This window comes from Microtus pennsylvanicus, chromosome 17, assembly GCF_037038515.1.
Source record: "Microtus pennsylvanicus isolate mMicPen1 chromosome 17, mMicPen1.hap1, whole genome shotgun sequence".
Taxonomy (NCBI): Eukaryota; Metazoa; Chordata; class Mammalia; order Rodentia; family Cricetidae; genus Microtus; species Microtus pennsylvanicus.
The window spans coordinates 38,233,106-38,249,367 of NC_134595.1; the positions used below are offsets into that span (position 1 = coordinate 38,233,106).

General features: G+C 52.4%; 1 protein-coding gene and 1 long non-coding RNA gene across 13 annotated transcripts in view; one reads left to right on the plus strand and one right to left on the minus strand.

Annotated features, from left to right (window-relative positions):
• Nucleotides 1–3,374: 3,374 nt before the first annotated feature.
• On the minus strand, nt 3,375–6,523 carry LOC142836987 (uncharacterized). The gene is made up of 3 exons (XR_012908182.1): nt 5,637–6,523; nt 4,724–4,839; nt 3,375–3,724 (listed from the first exon to the last, which is right to left on the minus strand). It is a non-coding gene; the product is annotated as an uncharacterized LOC142836987 (long non-coding RNA).
• Speg (striated muscle enriched protein kinase) overlaps nt 6,033–16,262 on the plus strand; it is a 56,806-nt gene continuing 46,576 nt past the window's right edge. For 2 of the 12 annotated variants that reach the window (XM_075951760.1, XM_075951761.1), the window contains exons 1-4: nt 6,037–6,594; nt 14,815–14,844; nt 15,431–15,520; nt 15,603–15,939. In XM_075951760.1, the coding sequence (XP_075807875.1) occupies nt 6,201–6,594; nt 14,815–14,844; nt 15,431–15,520; nt 15,603–15,939 (851 nt within the window). In that variant the 5' untranslated portion in view covers nt 6,037–6,200. Of the gene's footprint in view, nt 6,595–12,724; nt 12,926–13,885; nt 13,929–14,809; nt 14,845–15,430; nt 15,521–15,602; nt 15,940–16,262 lie in introns of those variants that run through there. The other 10 variants (XM_075951768.1, XM_075951772.1, XM_075951773.1 and 7 more) reach the window with 10 other exon arrangements.

Sequence of the window (16,262 nt, forward strand, 5' to 3'; positions counted from 1 at the left end):
AAACTGCCAGCCCCTTACGCCTGCTTTTTTTTTTTTTTTTTTTTGAGACAATATCTCATACAGCCCAGACTGGCCTCAAACTCCCTCTGTACCCAAGGTTCAACTTTAAACTCTTGATCCTTTTTGCTTCAGTCTTCCAAGTACTGTTTAACCCTTTCTAAGGCTCTTTAATGCACAGAGCCCAGTCCAGGCAAAATAACAATGTTCAAAAAAAAGCAGACAGAATTTTTACTTGGATAAGAAGGCTCAAAGCTCTGAGAAAATGTCAGCCCATCCTTCATCCATATGCAATTCCAATGGAATGCAGTCTAAATTAAAATACCAAAGGGAGCCAGGGGAGGTGTGCTGCCGGTACTCCTAGAGGAGGTATTCAAGAGGCGGAGGCCTGAAGACCTCAGGTTGGTGGGGGGGCAACCTAGTGAGGCCCTTGTGTAAAAAACAAAAACAAATCCAAACAGCAACACTCAAGAACAAACAAAAGGAAGATTTGAGAGAGTTGGGGAAAGTGTGAGGGGGTGTGTAGGAGTTGTTAAGAAAGAAAGGAAGGAAAGAAAGAAAAGAAAAAAAGCGAAACGAAAATAAAACACGTATAAGTATTACAAGGCCATGATAACTCAGCCTTCCTAGCGCTGAGACCTCTAATATAGCTCCTCGTATTGTGGCGAATCCCAACCATAATATTACTTTGTTGCTACTTCGTAACTGTTGTGAATCATAATGAAAACATCAGCTATACAGGATATCTGATTGTAACCCTCAAGGGGGTCATGACCCACAGGTTGAGAACTGCTGATTTAGAAAGTTTTATTAATGAAAGGGAACTGTAGGGGCTGAAGAGATGGCTCAGTGGTTAAGAGCACTGCCTGCTCTTCCAGAGGTTCTGAGTTCAATTCCCAGCCATCACATGGTGGCTCACAACCATCTACAGTGAGATCTTATGCCCTCTTCTGGCTTGCCAGCATATATACAGGCAGAATACTGTCTACATAATAAATAAATAAACCTTAAAAAAAAAAGGAACTATAGAAGACGTTAATGTAATAAAACAAGCTTCACATTCACGCTTTAGCCTTAAAGTCCCTACCAATCATTCTGAAGGAGCTTTCCAAAAACTCCCCAATCCTTTTGGGTAGTGTTGTCTTTCCTCTCCTTTTGGATGTACCCCTGTTTTTACCAGTTCCCCACTTTCCTGAGGCAGGCCCATTTGGAGGATCCACCCAAGTGCTCTAATGGAATCAGCCTCCCAGAGAACATGGACTAGGATGACATTCAGTGTCTTTACGCGGGGCTAGAGCAGCAAGCATGAGCAAGGATCTGTCTGTCTTTGAAGGCAAAGATGTGCTGACCTCCCTGGAGAATGTCTGGGCTGAGGGCCTGGCCTTGGTGGATGAGGCTGCAGTGGCCCCCTGGAAGAAATTTCTAGAGCCTTAGGGCCTCTCCTTCACCTGAGGGAACAATGTGCACTCATCTGTTCCACACAGGGCAAAAGGATGCTTAGGTTGGGGGGGGGGGGGAGTACCCTTGCTATCCTAAAATAACACTCTGGTCCTTAGGGTAGGGGGCACTGGGGTCCCTGCTTTAATCAGACCTCAGTCTTCCCTCATGTAGGAATCCCCTTCTCGACCTCATCCTACCCCACCATGGCAGTTCTCTAGAGACCCCTCCATGGAGGATGCTCTGAAGGGAAGCCTTTCCTTCACACACCTGCCTCCTGTAACTGCACTTGCCTGTCCTCAGACAGGAGGCCAATGCTGACGCCCACACCCAAAGGGTTCTGACATCCTGAGGAGAGATTTTCTGAGCCTGTTCCCATGAGCTAGCAGTGATTGAGGGAACAGGGCAAACAAACCCTAGAAGGTCCACATCGCTCATGGTTAGGTACCTGGTGTCAGCTCTTTAGTGCACCTTATCCCAGTTGCTCCCATGACAAAACCTCCCTCTGTTCCTGGAGACGAGATGCTGTGGAGCATTCTACAAGACTGTGCAGCAAGAAGGGAACAGACAGACTTTCAGAGGCTTCCCGTAGCCTGAAGGCCAGGCTCAGGCTAGCTCCAATTCCCTCCGAAGAGGAGAGCAGGAAGGACTGTAGAGACAGCTAGATCCCAGTGGGCACTCTCCTATCCCATCTGTCCACTCTGGCTGGACTCCAGCCCTGCCCTCTGAGGTCACTCCTTTCCCGCCTCCGTCCCTCTACACAGCTCACCAGAGCAATATGCAAATGAATCAGTGACCTTTGATACAACACCTAAAAATGTCAGCAGCCCAGGGACAGCTTTTGTCTGTTTTATTCACTACTATGTCCCCTGCACCCCAAAGAGTACTTGGTACACAGTAGATACTCATTAAATATTTAAATGCTTCTTGAATGAATACCCACTGGGCACGTTTATTTACTTTTCTCTATATTAAATATTCACTAGGAAGGGCTGGTGACACTCACTTTTTCACCGATTCAATGGACGTTTACTGAGATTTCCCCTCGCCCCATGAGCACATAGTAAATCATTAAGACTTGGACGATGGGGCTGGAGACATGACTCGGCAGATGAGAACATTGGCTGCTCTTCTAGAGAACCAGGGTTCGGTTCCCAGCATCCATAGGGCAGCTTACAAACACCTGTAACTCTCGTCTCAGAGGATCTGATTCGTTCTTCTAGCCTCTGTAGGTACTGCGTACCCATGGTACACAGACATTCACAAACACTCATACACATAAACAAAAATAAATAAAATCTAAAAAAAAAAACCCAAAAAAACCCTCAAAGCAACAAAACAAAACAACATCTTAAAAACCACTCAGATGAGCCAGGCACAATGAATGAATGGTTCCTAGCACAGGAGAGGTTGAGGAACACCATTTTAAGACCTGACTGTTTTATATAACAAGTTCCAGGTTGACCTCTCCAAACAAACAAACAAGCAACAAGCAGAAAGAACTTAGATGAAAGGTTCCTTGGCCCAGAGAGGTGGCATTATCTGCCAAGGTCACACAGCCATCTGTAGCAGAGGGAGACAGGGCCTCTGGAGCCCAGCTATCTTTCCATGATACCACAGACTTGTGATGAGAAGGCAAGGCACTCTGGCAGCGGGAACACCCAGCCTGGCGCCAGGATCCAGGGTGCTATGGGGCTCATGAGGAACAGACAAACACCTTACAGCCAGCTGTCTTGAGCAACTGGCCTGACCGCAGCCTGACCTTTTCCAATTGTCTCAGCTGGGCCAGCCTGGTCCAGAAGAGGGCGCCAGCGACCAGCAGGGTCCTGAGCCTTCTCTACCCAGGTCCATAGACCCTTGGGAGCAAGTCGAGGTATACCTCTGAGTGGACATACAAGTCAGACTACAAGCCATGTTCCAGGCTCGGTGCCAGGGCCTTTTAAATAGTTAATATTTATTTTAATATTTAATATAATTTAATACCATCACAACATAGGTCAGATCGTGTAAATCTTCCCTCAAAACCCAGAGATGCCTTCCCATTTTGCTGGGAATAAAAGCATCATGACCCAACAAGATGCTAGACCATCTGGCCTTTTCAAGCTATGTGATCCATTTTACCCTGACTCTGTATTCATTTCCTCCAGTCTTGCTGGTCTTCTGGCTCTGTGTAGAATCCGCCAGGTACAGGTACATCCACACGGGCTGAAATGACCCTGCACGGCATCCTTTCTTTCCTCATTCTTTCAAGGCTGGCTCCAGTGTTGCTGTGGCGGTAACTCCATTTATCCTATATTATTTTATTTTATTTATTTTTGAGACAAGCCTTCACTGTATAGCCATAGCTGATCTAGAATTCCCATCTTCCTGCCTAAGCCTTCAAAATGCTCGAACTGCAGGCGTGCAGGTACTCCAACCACCCCGTTTTAAGGCACAGCTCCACCACATTTGTATCCCCCACTCCAGGCCGAGTCAGCTACACAGTATTTCTCTCCTCAGTCTTCACACTGTCTCTGTTGCTCTGTTGTCAAATGTCTGTCTTCTCTGATACACGCAACCCCAGGGACTGGCATCTTTATCTGTTTCGTCCACGGCTACGTTCCGGGCCAATGGAATAGTGCCAGCCTCATAGGAAGAACTCAAGAAATGTTTGCTGAAGGAACAAATACACCCCAAGTTTGGCCATCCCCACTCATAGGTGAGGTTTAAAGATGTAAGCGGATTATTCACAGTTACACGGTTCATTCCTTTAACCAACCGGCTAGCCAATCAGTCAACATTTAGGGACCATCTGCTGCATTCCCTGTACGGTGAGGCATGGTGTTAGCTAAATGGCTTTGGGCGGTGGGTTTTGTGTATGTGTGTGGAAGCCGTGGCATCCAGGTGTACCACCCATGCATGCATGTGTAGAGGCCAGAAGTTGGTGTGGAGTGACTTCTCTTATTGCTTTTCATCTTCACTTTAAGATAGGATCTCTGTCTGAATCTGCAATGTCCTAATTCAGGTAGATTGGCTGGCTGGCTAGGGAGCCCCAAGGACCAACCTGTGTCTCCCCCTTAACACTAAGGTAAAGATACATGTCGCCGTACCTGGACTCCGTATGTGGCTGCTGGAGCCCTGAACACCCACCCTCCTGCTCATACAATAAGCACTTTACCCCTGAGCCATCCTCCTCTGCTGACTGCAAACTTAAAAACAAGATGAAACATTGTCTATTCCTTTGTTCTTGGGGTTCTGTGTATTATGCTGTCTCCCACATCTTTAAAACCCTTTTTAGAATTCAACTTACACCGTAGAATTCAATTCATCATTGGAGGTTGCCGGGGACTGGTAGACAGGGTGTGGCTGACGACAAAGAGGATGCACACGTGAATATTTAGGGTGATGGAACCGCTTTGTATGTTCCTGGGGTAGCAAATACACAATTTCATGCATTTGTCAAAACCCAGGGAACTGCACATCACAAAGAGCCGGCTTTAATGTATGCGAACTACATGAAAAGTCATTCCCTAAGGCACTTAATCTTTATGGACATAATTCAGCGTTTAAATTGTTTCCTCTGTACCGCGCGCCTGGGAATGCATGCTCACGCTCACAGGCACCGTTGCACACATGCATGCCCACGCCCTCTGCACACACACACCTGCACAATGCACACTTTGACTTCCGTTTCCCAGAATGAAGATGGTTTATTTATCCAAACAACATGTCAAGAATGCTTCCCCCCCCATCTCTGAACAACCGTGGCTTTCAACTCTTCCCAGGGTTCATCCCTTTAGAGCTCAAGGCCAGGTCTGGATCTCTAAAGGGATGTGTGTGTGTGTGTGTGTGTGTGTGTGTGTGTGTTGGGTGTGCATATGCAGGTATCAAACCTTCACAAGTTTGGACAAGGGAATCATCTACTACAGCTTGCAGTCAGTCACAGCGCTTCCTGCCTTCGGAATGGAGTCCTTCATGATCAAAGATTTTGCCCTCATCCACACAGCAAGCCCTCCAATTGTCCCTCAGTCTCCACTGCCCTCGCAACCTTGCTGCTGGTTACAATCCTAGCCCACTACCTCTTCCACAGGTGAGAGCGGATTGTGAGAGGATTGGCAGTGACCTGGCCGGCGAAGGTGGGGTGGTGGTGGTGGTAGTGAGTGCAGGACCAACCTGGGGCCAAAAATCCACCCGAACTCCAGGGTCTGGCTCTTGGTGCTTACCCGCTGTAATGGAGGTGATAGGAGAGCCCACTGGTCCCTCTGCTCACTCCACTGGGGCCTGTCCCTCCATGAACCTCTCAGACATCTCCTCTGGACCTTTCCTCTTCCTCTCCAGCAGCCTAGTGAGGCTGGGGCGCTGGGGCTGAAGAAAGGAAGTGGGCCTGAGCCCAGGGGTAACTCAACTCCCCAGCTCACGCAGGCTGGGGGGGAGGAGGACAGACATACTGTGGGGGAGGAGATTCTTTTAGGCCAGCGCTGGCGATGGGGGCACTGGGAGAGAGAGAGAAGGAGCCACAGGGAGTCCAAGTCCCCTCCTCTGCTGCCCCCTCCCTCCACTGCTCATTCGCAACCCGAGCCGGGGGGCCTAAAAATAGTCCCCGAGGCGCAACCGCGGGCGGCCCTGGTGACCTTCTGGGTAGCACAGGCCGAAGGCGGGCAGGCAGCAGGAAGGCCGGCCGCCGGCCCCACCGGACCCATCTCCTAAGGCACCATACCCCCCAGAGCATCCTCCTGGCCAGCCAGTTCTAGCGTCCCCAGACACCCCTAGTCCAGCTCACAGAGGACATGCAGAAAAGCCGGGGCACGCGAGGCGAGGACGCCGGCACGAGGGCACCTCCCAGCCCCGGGGTGCCCCCGAAGAGAGCCAAGGTGGGGGCCGGCAGAAGGGTCCTCTCCACCGGGGCAGGGGCCGGGGCGCCGGTCTTCCTGCGGCCCCTGAAGAACGCGGCGGTGTGTGCGGGCAATGATGTACGGCTGCGGGTGGTAGTGAGCGGGACACCCGAGCCTAGCCTCAGCTGGTTCCGGGATGGGCAGCTCTTGCCCACACCGGCCCCAGAGCCCAGCTGCCTGTGGCTGCGGAGCTGCGGGCCACAGGACGCCGGCGTGTACAGCTGCAGTGCCCAGAATGAGCGGGGCCAGGCCTCCTGCGAGGCTGTGCTCACAGTGCTGGAGGTCAGAGGTAATGCAGAGGTGGGGCCTGCCGGGCAGGGCTGGGGGCACAGGGGTGAGACGGCTGCCCAGACCACGCGATGCAGGTTGCAGTCCCTCACCACCTTTCCAGGTGCCCAGTTTTCTCAGCTGTGCTCACTCTGAAGGGCGGATCAACAGGGAAAGTGTGACAAAGTAGAGACGCTTCCCACATGAAAGTCAGAGGTCAAGGGTCAGCAGTTCGTTGGCCTAGCCTGAGACCCACACAGACCTCTTGGATGATAGTACAAAAACTTTGCTAATCTAGTAGACAGAAACATCCTGGGTGGAATTGCTCTCTTCTGCTCCAATGGCAGGCTTGAGATCAGGTGGCCAGCCCCTCATGATTATGTGTGTTCCTCTGAAGGGGCCAGTTCCCCTGCTCGGGGCGCATGGGAGGAGGATGGCCAGAACTTTTCTCCTGAAGATCAATGCTGGGACAAGGATAGTGTGTTTAGGACCAGGCAAGGTGGAAGGGATCAAATGTGTATGAACAGGGTCCTGGGTTTCAGCAGAAGCTAGACATCAGAAGTGGTTGTTTGAGAATCCACGTGTGTGTGTGTGTGTGTGTGTGTGTGTGTGTGTATGCGTGTCCCAGACATTTGTGAGTTGTGGGAGGTTCCAGACTCTGGCAGTGTTAATACAGATACGCAAGATGAGGGTGGATGGAGATGGCATTGAAAGCCTGGGGAACAGGTCTGCCGAGGTGCCCAGGTGAGCGTCCAGAGGACACGCTCGGGGCTGGTGCCTTGCTCTTCTGAAGGCAGAGTTCTAGGCTGATGTATTGATGTGGAAGGAGAGGGGCATGGGCCTCAGTCTTGTAACATGGTCCTGTTGTAGCTGGTGGAGGTGTCAGGCCAGGCTGATAGTCCTTGGGTCAATTTTGGGGTTTCCCCTTTTCAGTTTCCGAGCCACATGGGCCAGCAAACTTTGAAAAATGGAATTTTTCAGAAATAGAGGAGTAGGCTTCATTTGGGAGACATGCAAAGGGGCTGCTGGGGGAAAGGGAGGTGTCATTGTTCATGTCCTTTGCTAAGGGGCATCTCTTTCTACTCGGTGGTAAGGGTCAATCTTTGGGATCTAAGAAAGAGCTTCAGAAATGAAAGACCTCAGCAAGTGGAGAGGAACAAAGTCCAAAGTGAGATGGCCTCTCTCTCTCTCTCTCTCTCTCTCTCTCTCTCTCTCTCTCTCTCTCTCTCTGTGTGTGTGTGTGTGTATGTGTATGTGTGTGTGTGTGTCTTCTCTCCCTAGTATCACCCTGCCCATTTCCTAGAGTCTTCTTAGGGTCTGGCCTGTAGGTGGCCAAGGGTGGCTTCCACAATTGGCCTAGAAGCTGCCAGTACTGATTTCCTTAACGTGGGTGGGCTTGGGGACTGGAACACGTTCTGGAAGAATTCTGAGCTGAAAGAGTAGATTCTTATAGTTTTTATTTACCTATAATCTGGAGTAAAAGAAGTTGTAAACAGATTATAATTCAAAGATTAAGGTAGATAAATGAATAAGAATGCAACTGGAAGGGAATGCAACCCGGTACTGGTGAGACCAGTGGGGACCAGAGAGGAGGGAGATCTGCCTGAGACCAGGTCTGGTGACGACATGTCAGTACTGAGCATCCTGTTCAGTCTTCATGATCTTGGAGCCTTTCTACTACTCAAGAAGTTCTGGGGAGCCGGGCGGTGGTGGCGCACGCCTTTAATCCCAGCACTCGGGAGGCAGAGGCAGGCGGATCTCTGTGAGTTTGAGACCAGCCTGGTCTACAAGAGCTAGTTCCAGGACAGGCTCCAAAACCACAGAGAAACCTTGTCTCAAAAAACAAACAAACAAACAAACAAAAAAACCCAAGAAGTTCTGGGGGAGGGAAGGATGGAGGGCGGGAAGGAGAAAGAAAGAGCGAGATTGTTCAGTGTCTCAGAATTAGCTACTAATCAGTTGGCCTGGTCTGTCTCCTATGAAGATGAAGGCTACCTCCGACCCCCAGCAGGGCTGCTTCCTGGCTGCTTTTGAATCAGGGTGGTGCACTAGGCAGAGATAAATCCAGACTGAACATACCCAGATACAGGGGTCCAGTCTCCTGGCTGGGGCCATCTTGGTGGACAGCGGGGGTGAAGGGCTTGGTGTGTAGAAAGGCCTTGAGTGCTGTGGGGCTGGCTTTAAGGCCTCTGACATTCACAGAACGGAAGAGGGGAGTGAGTTGAAGCATGTCCCCTTTGAGAGCATGCCTAGATAAACACATAGACCCAAGGTGGCCAAACAGTTCTGCTGGGGAAGGGTGGCTTTGGTGATGCTGGAGGGTAAACTGGCTTCTTCTCCTTCTGTTGCCCATCCCTCACATTCTCGCTCAGTGCCAGCTCCTGGTTCAGGCGAACTGAGCCAGCAGCTTGGCATCGCTCAGACATCATAGAAAACGCTCTTATTTGGAATTGACAGCACAAACATTCAAGGAGCTTGAGGAAGCCAAGCAAGGACCTGGCCAGAGAAGGAAGGAGCCATTTCCTGGCCATGATGGCTTTCTGGCTGGATGAGACAGGGTGATCTGAAGGCTCCTGGCACTCCAGAAGCCTGGGGTGTTAGTTCAGGATGGAAGGGTCTTGGCAAGTCTGCCACAGGGTGGGAGTTTTGTAAGATGGTAAAGGCAAAGAGTTTAGGGTGTTGCAGTAGGAGAGAAAGGAGAGAAAGTGGTAGAAATTCGGGATGCTGGTAAAATCCTTAGCATGTATTAAGGTGTGCTATCTCATTTAATTATTTAATCTTCCAAACTCTCTGATTATTATTTGGACTTAACACTTAAGACAGCCGGATTCCAGTTTACCCAATGTTGAATGTTAGTGAGGTAGCAGGGTTAGGCCTGGAACGCTGGGTCTCTGAGTCTGGTCCTCATTGCCCATCCACAGAAAGGAAGGTGAAGACCAAGTGAAGAGCTTCTCTCCATGCCTACCTCTCTCCTGTCAATTTCCCACTCCTTCTCCAGCCTGCCTCTAACACAGGTGGGCATTCTCTTTGGAAGCCTCTGACCCCCATCCTTACATGGCTCCTCAGCAAGTGGTCAGAACAAGTTAAGTGGTGTCCTCAGACTTCACTTCAGATCATGGGGCATGTGTGGCTTAAGAGGAGGCCTTCATGCACTGCAGGACAGGGGGTGCAGAGCAGCTGAGAGAAGGGGCAGTCAGGGGGAGCTGGTATGTGTTAGTTGAAGCTTTATAGTGAGGATCTGCAGATTGGTGTTAATCAGAAAGGCCAGTGGTCAGCAGATGACCAGGAACCATTCTGAATAGTTGAAGGCATGGAAGGGAGAGGCTCGAGTTAGATGGAAACAGGGACAGGTTAGGCCAGGAAAGGAGAGGAATGCAGTAGAACCAAGCCTCCAGGAAGGACTGTCCTGTAGTTACCATCTTTCCCACCTGGACTTGGACTGTCTGTATTAAAGAGCCACGAGAAACTACTGTGGAATTGGAAATGGGAAAAGAATGTCACCATCCATATGTGCACAGCACAGAAGTGCCAATCAGAGAAAGGAGGAGGGGCCACAGTGGAACACAGAGGAACCCTGGGAGGGAAAAGAGAGGAGCTGAGAAGCCTCCTTCACTTCTCAGAGCAGAGCAAGTCCTCCCTGAAGATCTGGGCAGAATAGGGGATAGATAGTCACTTCTCCAACAGTTTCTTGGGAACAAGCTCGGGCAGGACAGGGAGGAAGGAAAGGCTGGATGAAAGCGGCTGTTCCCTACCGCTCCTTACCTTTGCTCACCTGCAACTCACTTCTGTCTACTGTGTACCAGTTGTCTACCATTTGGGGGGGCGCGGGGAGAACAAAAAGCTATGACCGAAAGACAGACAATATGAGGCACCATCCCCTGTACAGCAGGAGAGTTAGAGAGTAGGTGGGATTAGAGGAAGGGAAAGAGAGGAGCCGAACACAGGCAGGAGAGGAAGACTGGTGTGTGTGGCTCAGAGGAAGGTCTGCCAAGAGATCAGGGCAGGCAGCGTGTTTTCCAGCTAAGGGGAACGCTGGCAGGGCTGAACTCAGAAAGCGGCAGAGGAGCACAGATGCTCTGTCATGAAGACAAAACTGGACGGGGGGGGGGGGGGGGGGGGGAGGCGCTCTTGCTGGGAGCCATGCCTCCCAGGCCAGTCCTTCAGGTTGCTGTAGACTCAGGGCAGGGACACAAAATCCTGCCAGTCGCTCTTCAAGCCCAGCTGTCCCATCACTCACGCCCGCTGCCCATTGGTTATTTTTGCTATGGAATGTGCCAGCCCCTCGGATTTTCCTGGGGAACAAGGGTTCATATTACCCCCTCGTCCACTCAGCTTCTCCAGCTGTGAGATGGTGTATTTGGGGGTGGCCAGGGTCCTCTGGCTGGAAGTAGTGTGGACAGTGCCTTCTCAGTGCACATTTCTACACACGTGTCTCCATGTGGACCATTAGCCACCTGGTTGAGAAACTAGGACACCTGTATGCAGCCAGAAGGTAGAAGGCGGGATTTTAAGCCGCCCCCCCCCCCCAGGTATGATGGCATATACCTTTAATCCCAGCATATGAGAGACTAAATTTGAGGCCAGCCTGGTCTACATAGTGAACTCCAGGCCTTCCAGGGCTATAAAGTAGGACCCTGTCTCAAACCGCGCCCCCCCAGGTATGATGGCACATACCTTTAATCCCAGCATATGAGAGACTAAATTTGAGGCCAGCCTGGTCTACATAGTGAACTCCAGGCCTTCCAGGGCTATAAAGTGAGACCCTGTCTCAAAACAAAACAAAACAGGATAATAATAATAATAATAGGATCTCAAATGTAAACAGCTACAGGAGTCAGATACAAACAAAACACGAGGAAGGTACTGTAGTGAGCAGTTGAATGTGAGTGTGTTGTCTCACCCTAAACCAAACCAAATTCATTGGGTCTGTCTCTGTATTTATTTCAGTGCCAAGGTTTTAAAGCAATAGGGTCAGGAGACGCACGAACAAACCAGCATGTGGTTCTTTATGACACACTGGTCAATAACCTAGTCAGAGAGTCCAGGCTCCGCGAATTTATTAGCCGTGCATCCTGGGACAAGTGGTTGCTTTATACCTCAGCCTTCCTCCTTATGGGGATTAAATAAATTATTCACACAAAGTCTTCAGCGTCATGCCTAGTGCTGACCAAGAAGGCAGTAAATGTTAATAATTAGTACTGTACTCATAGCTGGGACTGGCACCACACAGGTGCATTCTGGGATGAGGAGTCCTGGAGTGATACCAGTTCTCTTAGCCTCAGCCCCTTGTCAGTTCGATGGGGATGGGAATACTCTAGGCTCCTGGGGTTGTTTTGAATGAACTGAAGTTTGCAAAGTGCTGGGTACTTGGCAAATGCTAATGAAGCCTAGCTACATTATTAGTAGGAAAGGAAGGCAGACCTTTGTTTAGACGCATTTGTGTTCATGGTGCTGAATAAGGGGGGGGGGATGGGCAATGGAGGGAACACACCAAAAATCTTGTGAGTAACTCAATTGTGGGAATATGAGTTGACTTTGATTATTAGCCCCTTATCTCGTGCTGTGTGTGTGTGTGCGTGCATGTGTGTGTGTTGTGGAGATGGATGGATGGGAGGGAACAGTACAAGAAGCATTCAGAAATTCAAGTCAAAGAGAGAACCTCCCTCTTTTCTTTACTGTCCTGAGGAGCCTGGGTCCAAGTCAGCACGTGTCCCCAACCCAAGGACCTTTGTGCTGAGTATAATAACCAAGGCGCCCCCACCCGGCGTTGTGCTCTGAGGTGAGACGTTGGTGCTGTCTGACAGTGAGCGTGTGCGCATGTTTGCGGAGTACGCTAGCGAAGATGCTGCTGACCTTCCATAGCCTGCCTGCTGGAGGAAAGGGGATGCGGCGAGGAGGCCGCCTCTCGCTGCCGACAAAAGTGGCCTGAACTAGAGGCTACTGCACTCCTTTCTGTGCCTCAGTTTCCCCATGTGCCCAGGGCCCGAAAGGCAGATGAGGGGTGGGGGTACTGGCTGTCAGAGTTGGGAGGTGTTCCGTGGGAGAGCTAGAAAGCAGGCAAGTGCTGCCCCAGGGTGGGTAGAAGGGCTGGAAAAGGAAGGGTCGCCAGGTAGGGCTCAGGCTGGCGGAGGAGGGGCGGGCTCTGGGCGCAGCCGCCTTCCTCTTACCCCCACCCCAGCTCCTGAGGCCCGGCGGCTCCTTCCGCCACCCGCGCCGGCTCCGGCCCGCTCCCCAGCTCGCCCCCGGCCCCGCCTCCGACTCCGCCCCGCCCCCGCCTGTCCCCTCCTCGCCCGGCCGCCGGCCCGGCCCCCTCCCCCGCCATGAAGAAGCTGTGGGTGAAGAAGCGTTTCCAGGTGAGGGCTCCGGGGGCGGGCGGCGCCGGGAGGGGGTAGGAAGGGCTGAGCGCCCCGAGGGAGGGCGGGTCACCGCGGCTGGGCCCAGAGGAGGGGGCGCTGGAGTGGCGCTGGCCCCACCCCAGCCCTGCGGAGGGCGACGGGCCGGGCACAAGGGGGGGGGGATGCTGGCCAGCGACTGGAGAGCTCAGGCCCCTCCCCGTGCTGAAGGGCAGAAGCCCCCATCATCCCAAGCCCCTCGACCCCTGGAGTCCCCGGTTACAGTCTCAGCACGCAGCACCCACTGGCTTCTTTGCTATCTCACCCACATCCAGCCCTGGCCTCAGTCCCCGCCCGGCTTTTCCTGGGCCCCCTACTCCGCAGCCTTTGGTATTCCGGAGATCCTGAAAGCAAAACTAATGGATCCGCGCTGAGCTCAATAAATTTCCCCAAGCTCTGCCCTGTCCTCTGTGGACTGGGGCCTTCTTCCTGCATTAGCGAGGTGCTGGCCTTTGAGAGATCTTATCCTTTGCCAGCCCCTTACTCTGCCTGCTTGACACCTATCCCAGGTATCTGCCCTTCCCCGCAGCAGGAATCTGTGTCCACGGCCCTCCACCTCTATTCGTTCTAGCGCCCCCTCCCTCTCCCCTCAGTAGGGCGGATTTCCTCTTCTCCTCCCCTGTGTCACAGGCCGCTTTGACCCCAGGCTCACAAGCTCTAGCCCTTAGGAAGTACTTGGGTTTGCTCTACAACACTGCTGGTCCCTAGCCTTTCTTCCCTGGCTCCTCCCCAAAGCCGAGCTGGATAGCCTAGAGGAAGGAGAACTGAGCCATTATGACTAGAGCAACCTAAAGGCTCTGGTGTCTTTGCCCTGGCCCCTAGTATGAGTTCTTGTTTGATCATAGTAGATTGGGATGAGAGATATATGGACTCAGGAACAAGCCTCCCCCTCAACTGCTCCTCCTGGCTTTTCTCTTTCAGAAAACCGGCCATTCCCGCCGGGCCTTTGGCCGACTTACCCATGGTGCGTGGACTTCGGGTTGCTGTAGCCCATGCCCACTTCTCTTGGTCCATGCCCCTTCATGAGACACCACAGCCCTGAAGATAGCCCATGAGATGTGGAACCCCCTCCCCATCTATCCATCCCCAAGAAAGACCACTATTCTCTGCAGCTGAGGAAGGCCATAGTATTTGGGAAGGGGCTTCCTAGCACACTCACCATGGGCCTTGGCTCTCTGATGTCCATCTGTGGGACCAAGTGAGAGGCATTACATTGCCATGTCCTGGCAACGACTACATGGCCCCTGTTTGTTATGGTACCCAAAGGGAAACTGAGGCACGGAATATGATAGGATCTGGGATCTTTGCTCCTAACTTAGCCATAGCATTTTTTTTTTTTGAGGACCATTCAGTAGTAGAGAAGTTCCTGAGGAGGATAATTGCCTCAACACAGTGAAGACAGATGGGAATGCATTCATAGGGAAGGGCCAAAGTACAGTGTAAACACTGTAATAGAAGATGGGCTTGATAGACCTGAGACTGTGGCTGTGCACAAATATGTGTGTGTTTGTTATGAGTGTGTGTGTGTGTGTGTGAGAGAGAGAGAGAGAGAGAGAGAGAGAGAGAGAGAGAGAGAGAGAAAGAGAGAGAGAGAGAGAGAGAACCAATAAGTGCTGAGGGTACCAGAATCACTGGGCATTTGAGATGACCATCTAAGCATATGGCTCCCCAGTGTTGGTACATTCTGGGGGTCTCCCTCCCCTCCCCATCCTACAGAACATCTCTGGTATCCCTGGGCACCAGGGGCCCTTATACTCCCTATGTTCTGCCTGCCTTCCATGCCCCATCCCACAAACACTCTGATAACTGTCTGTCCACATCTCTCTCCTGCTGCTCCTATGGAAGCGAAGTTTTCCGCTCCTGCAGAAAGCAAAGTTACGGTAGGAAGCTGACTCCTGCCCTAGCCCCTCACTCCCTTTCCCTACCCAGTCTGGGCTTCTCCTCACCCTGCCTCAGTTACACCCTGATGCCTTCTGTTTGGTTTGGGGTTCAGGACAGCCTGGTCCTGCTGTTGGTTGCGTGCCTTGACAGTACAACTCTGAGGTGACTCCTCTTTGTTCCTGGGGTACCGGAACCTAGACTTTTGAACCCTGGAACTTAGGGCCTTGTTATGTGGGATGCTGCTATTCAAGACCTTAAGGTGTTATGGACATGGAGAGGGTGGCGGAGGCCCGGGTAAGCCTTTAAGTGGGTGGGGGTGGCTTATGTGGAGGGGTCCATGGAAGTAAGGGTGATTATCCAAGGGTGAGTGGTCCAGATGGAGCCTGGACACCAGCATGGGAGGGGCTACCTTAAGCATCCCAGGCTGGACCAGGGGGAGTCAGGAGCAAAAGAGAGTAGATCGGGTCCTGGAAGCTCTCCCTGCGATTAAGATGGAACTTGCTGTGGGGGAGGCAGGAGGCGACTAGGGAAGAGTTGGAGGCATAGGGAGGAGGTCCTTGCCCACACAGACCCCTTCTTCTCCAGACTCCGAGACTGCTGAGGATGACATCAGCGATGTGCAGGGGACCCAGCGCCTGGAGCTTCGGGATGACAGGGCCTTCAGCACCCCCACGGGTGAGCTTTCTGGGTGCTCCAAGAGCAAGCAGACTGGCTTCCTACAAAGGGTGCCTCTGTCTCACTGTGCTCCTTTCTTTAGGGGGCTCTGATACCTTGGTGGGCACCTCCCTGGACACACCCCCGACCTCCGTGACAGGCACCTCAGAGGAGCAAGTGAGCTGGTGGGGCAGCGGGCAGACGGTCCTGGAGCAGGAAGCGGGCAGCGGGGGTGGCACCCGCCCCCTCCCAAGCAGCCCAAGGCAAGCACAGACAACCGGGGCCGGGCCACGGCACCTGGGGGTGGAGCCGCTGGTGCGGGCATCGCGAGCTAATCTGGTGGGCGCAAGCTGGGGGTCAGAGGATAGCCTTTCGGTGGCCAGTGACCTGTATGGCAGCGCGTTCAGTCTGTACAGAGGACGGGCGCTCTCGATCCACGTGTAAGTAATGGCCTCACCCGGGCCCACACTATCTCACCATGCTGCCCCTGTGCGTTGCCCCATCACTGCTCCATAAGCCTCCATCCAGCCTCCTCCGCCTCACCCATCTCCGTGCGCCCCATTCCCCTCGGCTTCCACTCCTGGCACTGGCTACACTCTCTTTCCACACCACGCCCTCCTTTGCCATCGCCACCCACGGCCTCCTGCTCCCACCTGTGCAGGCTCACAGTGCCATCTTCATGGTCTTGAGGACCCCTCTGTCCCTTCCTCTTCTCTTCTAAGAGCTTCAGTTTGTCAGGGCCCCTCTCCCGCCTCGCCCATGT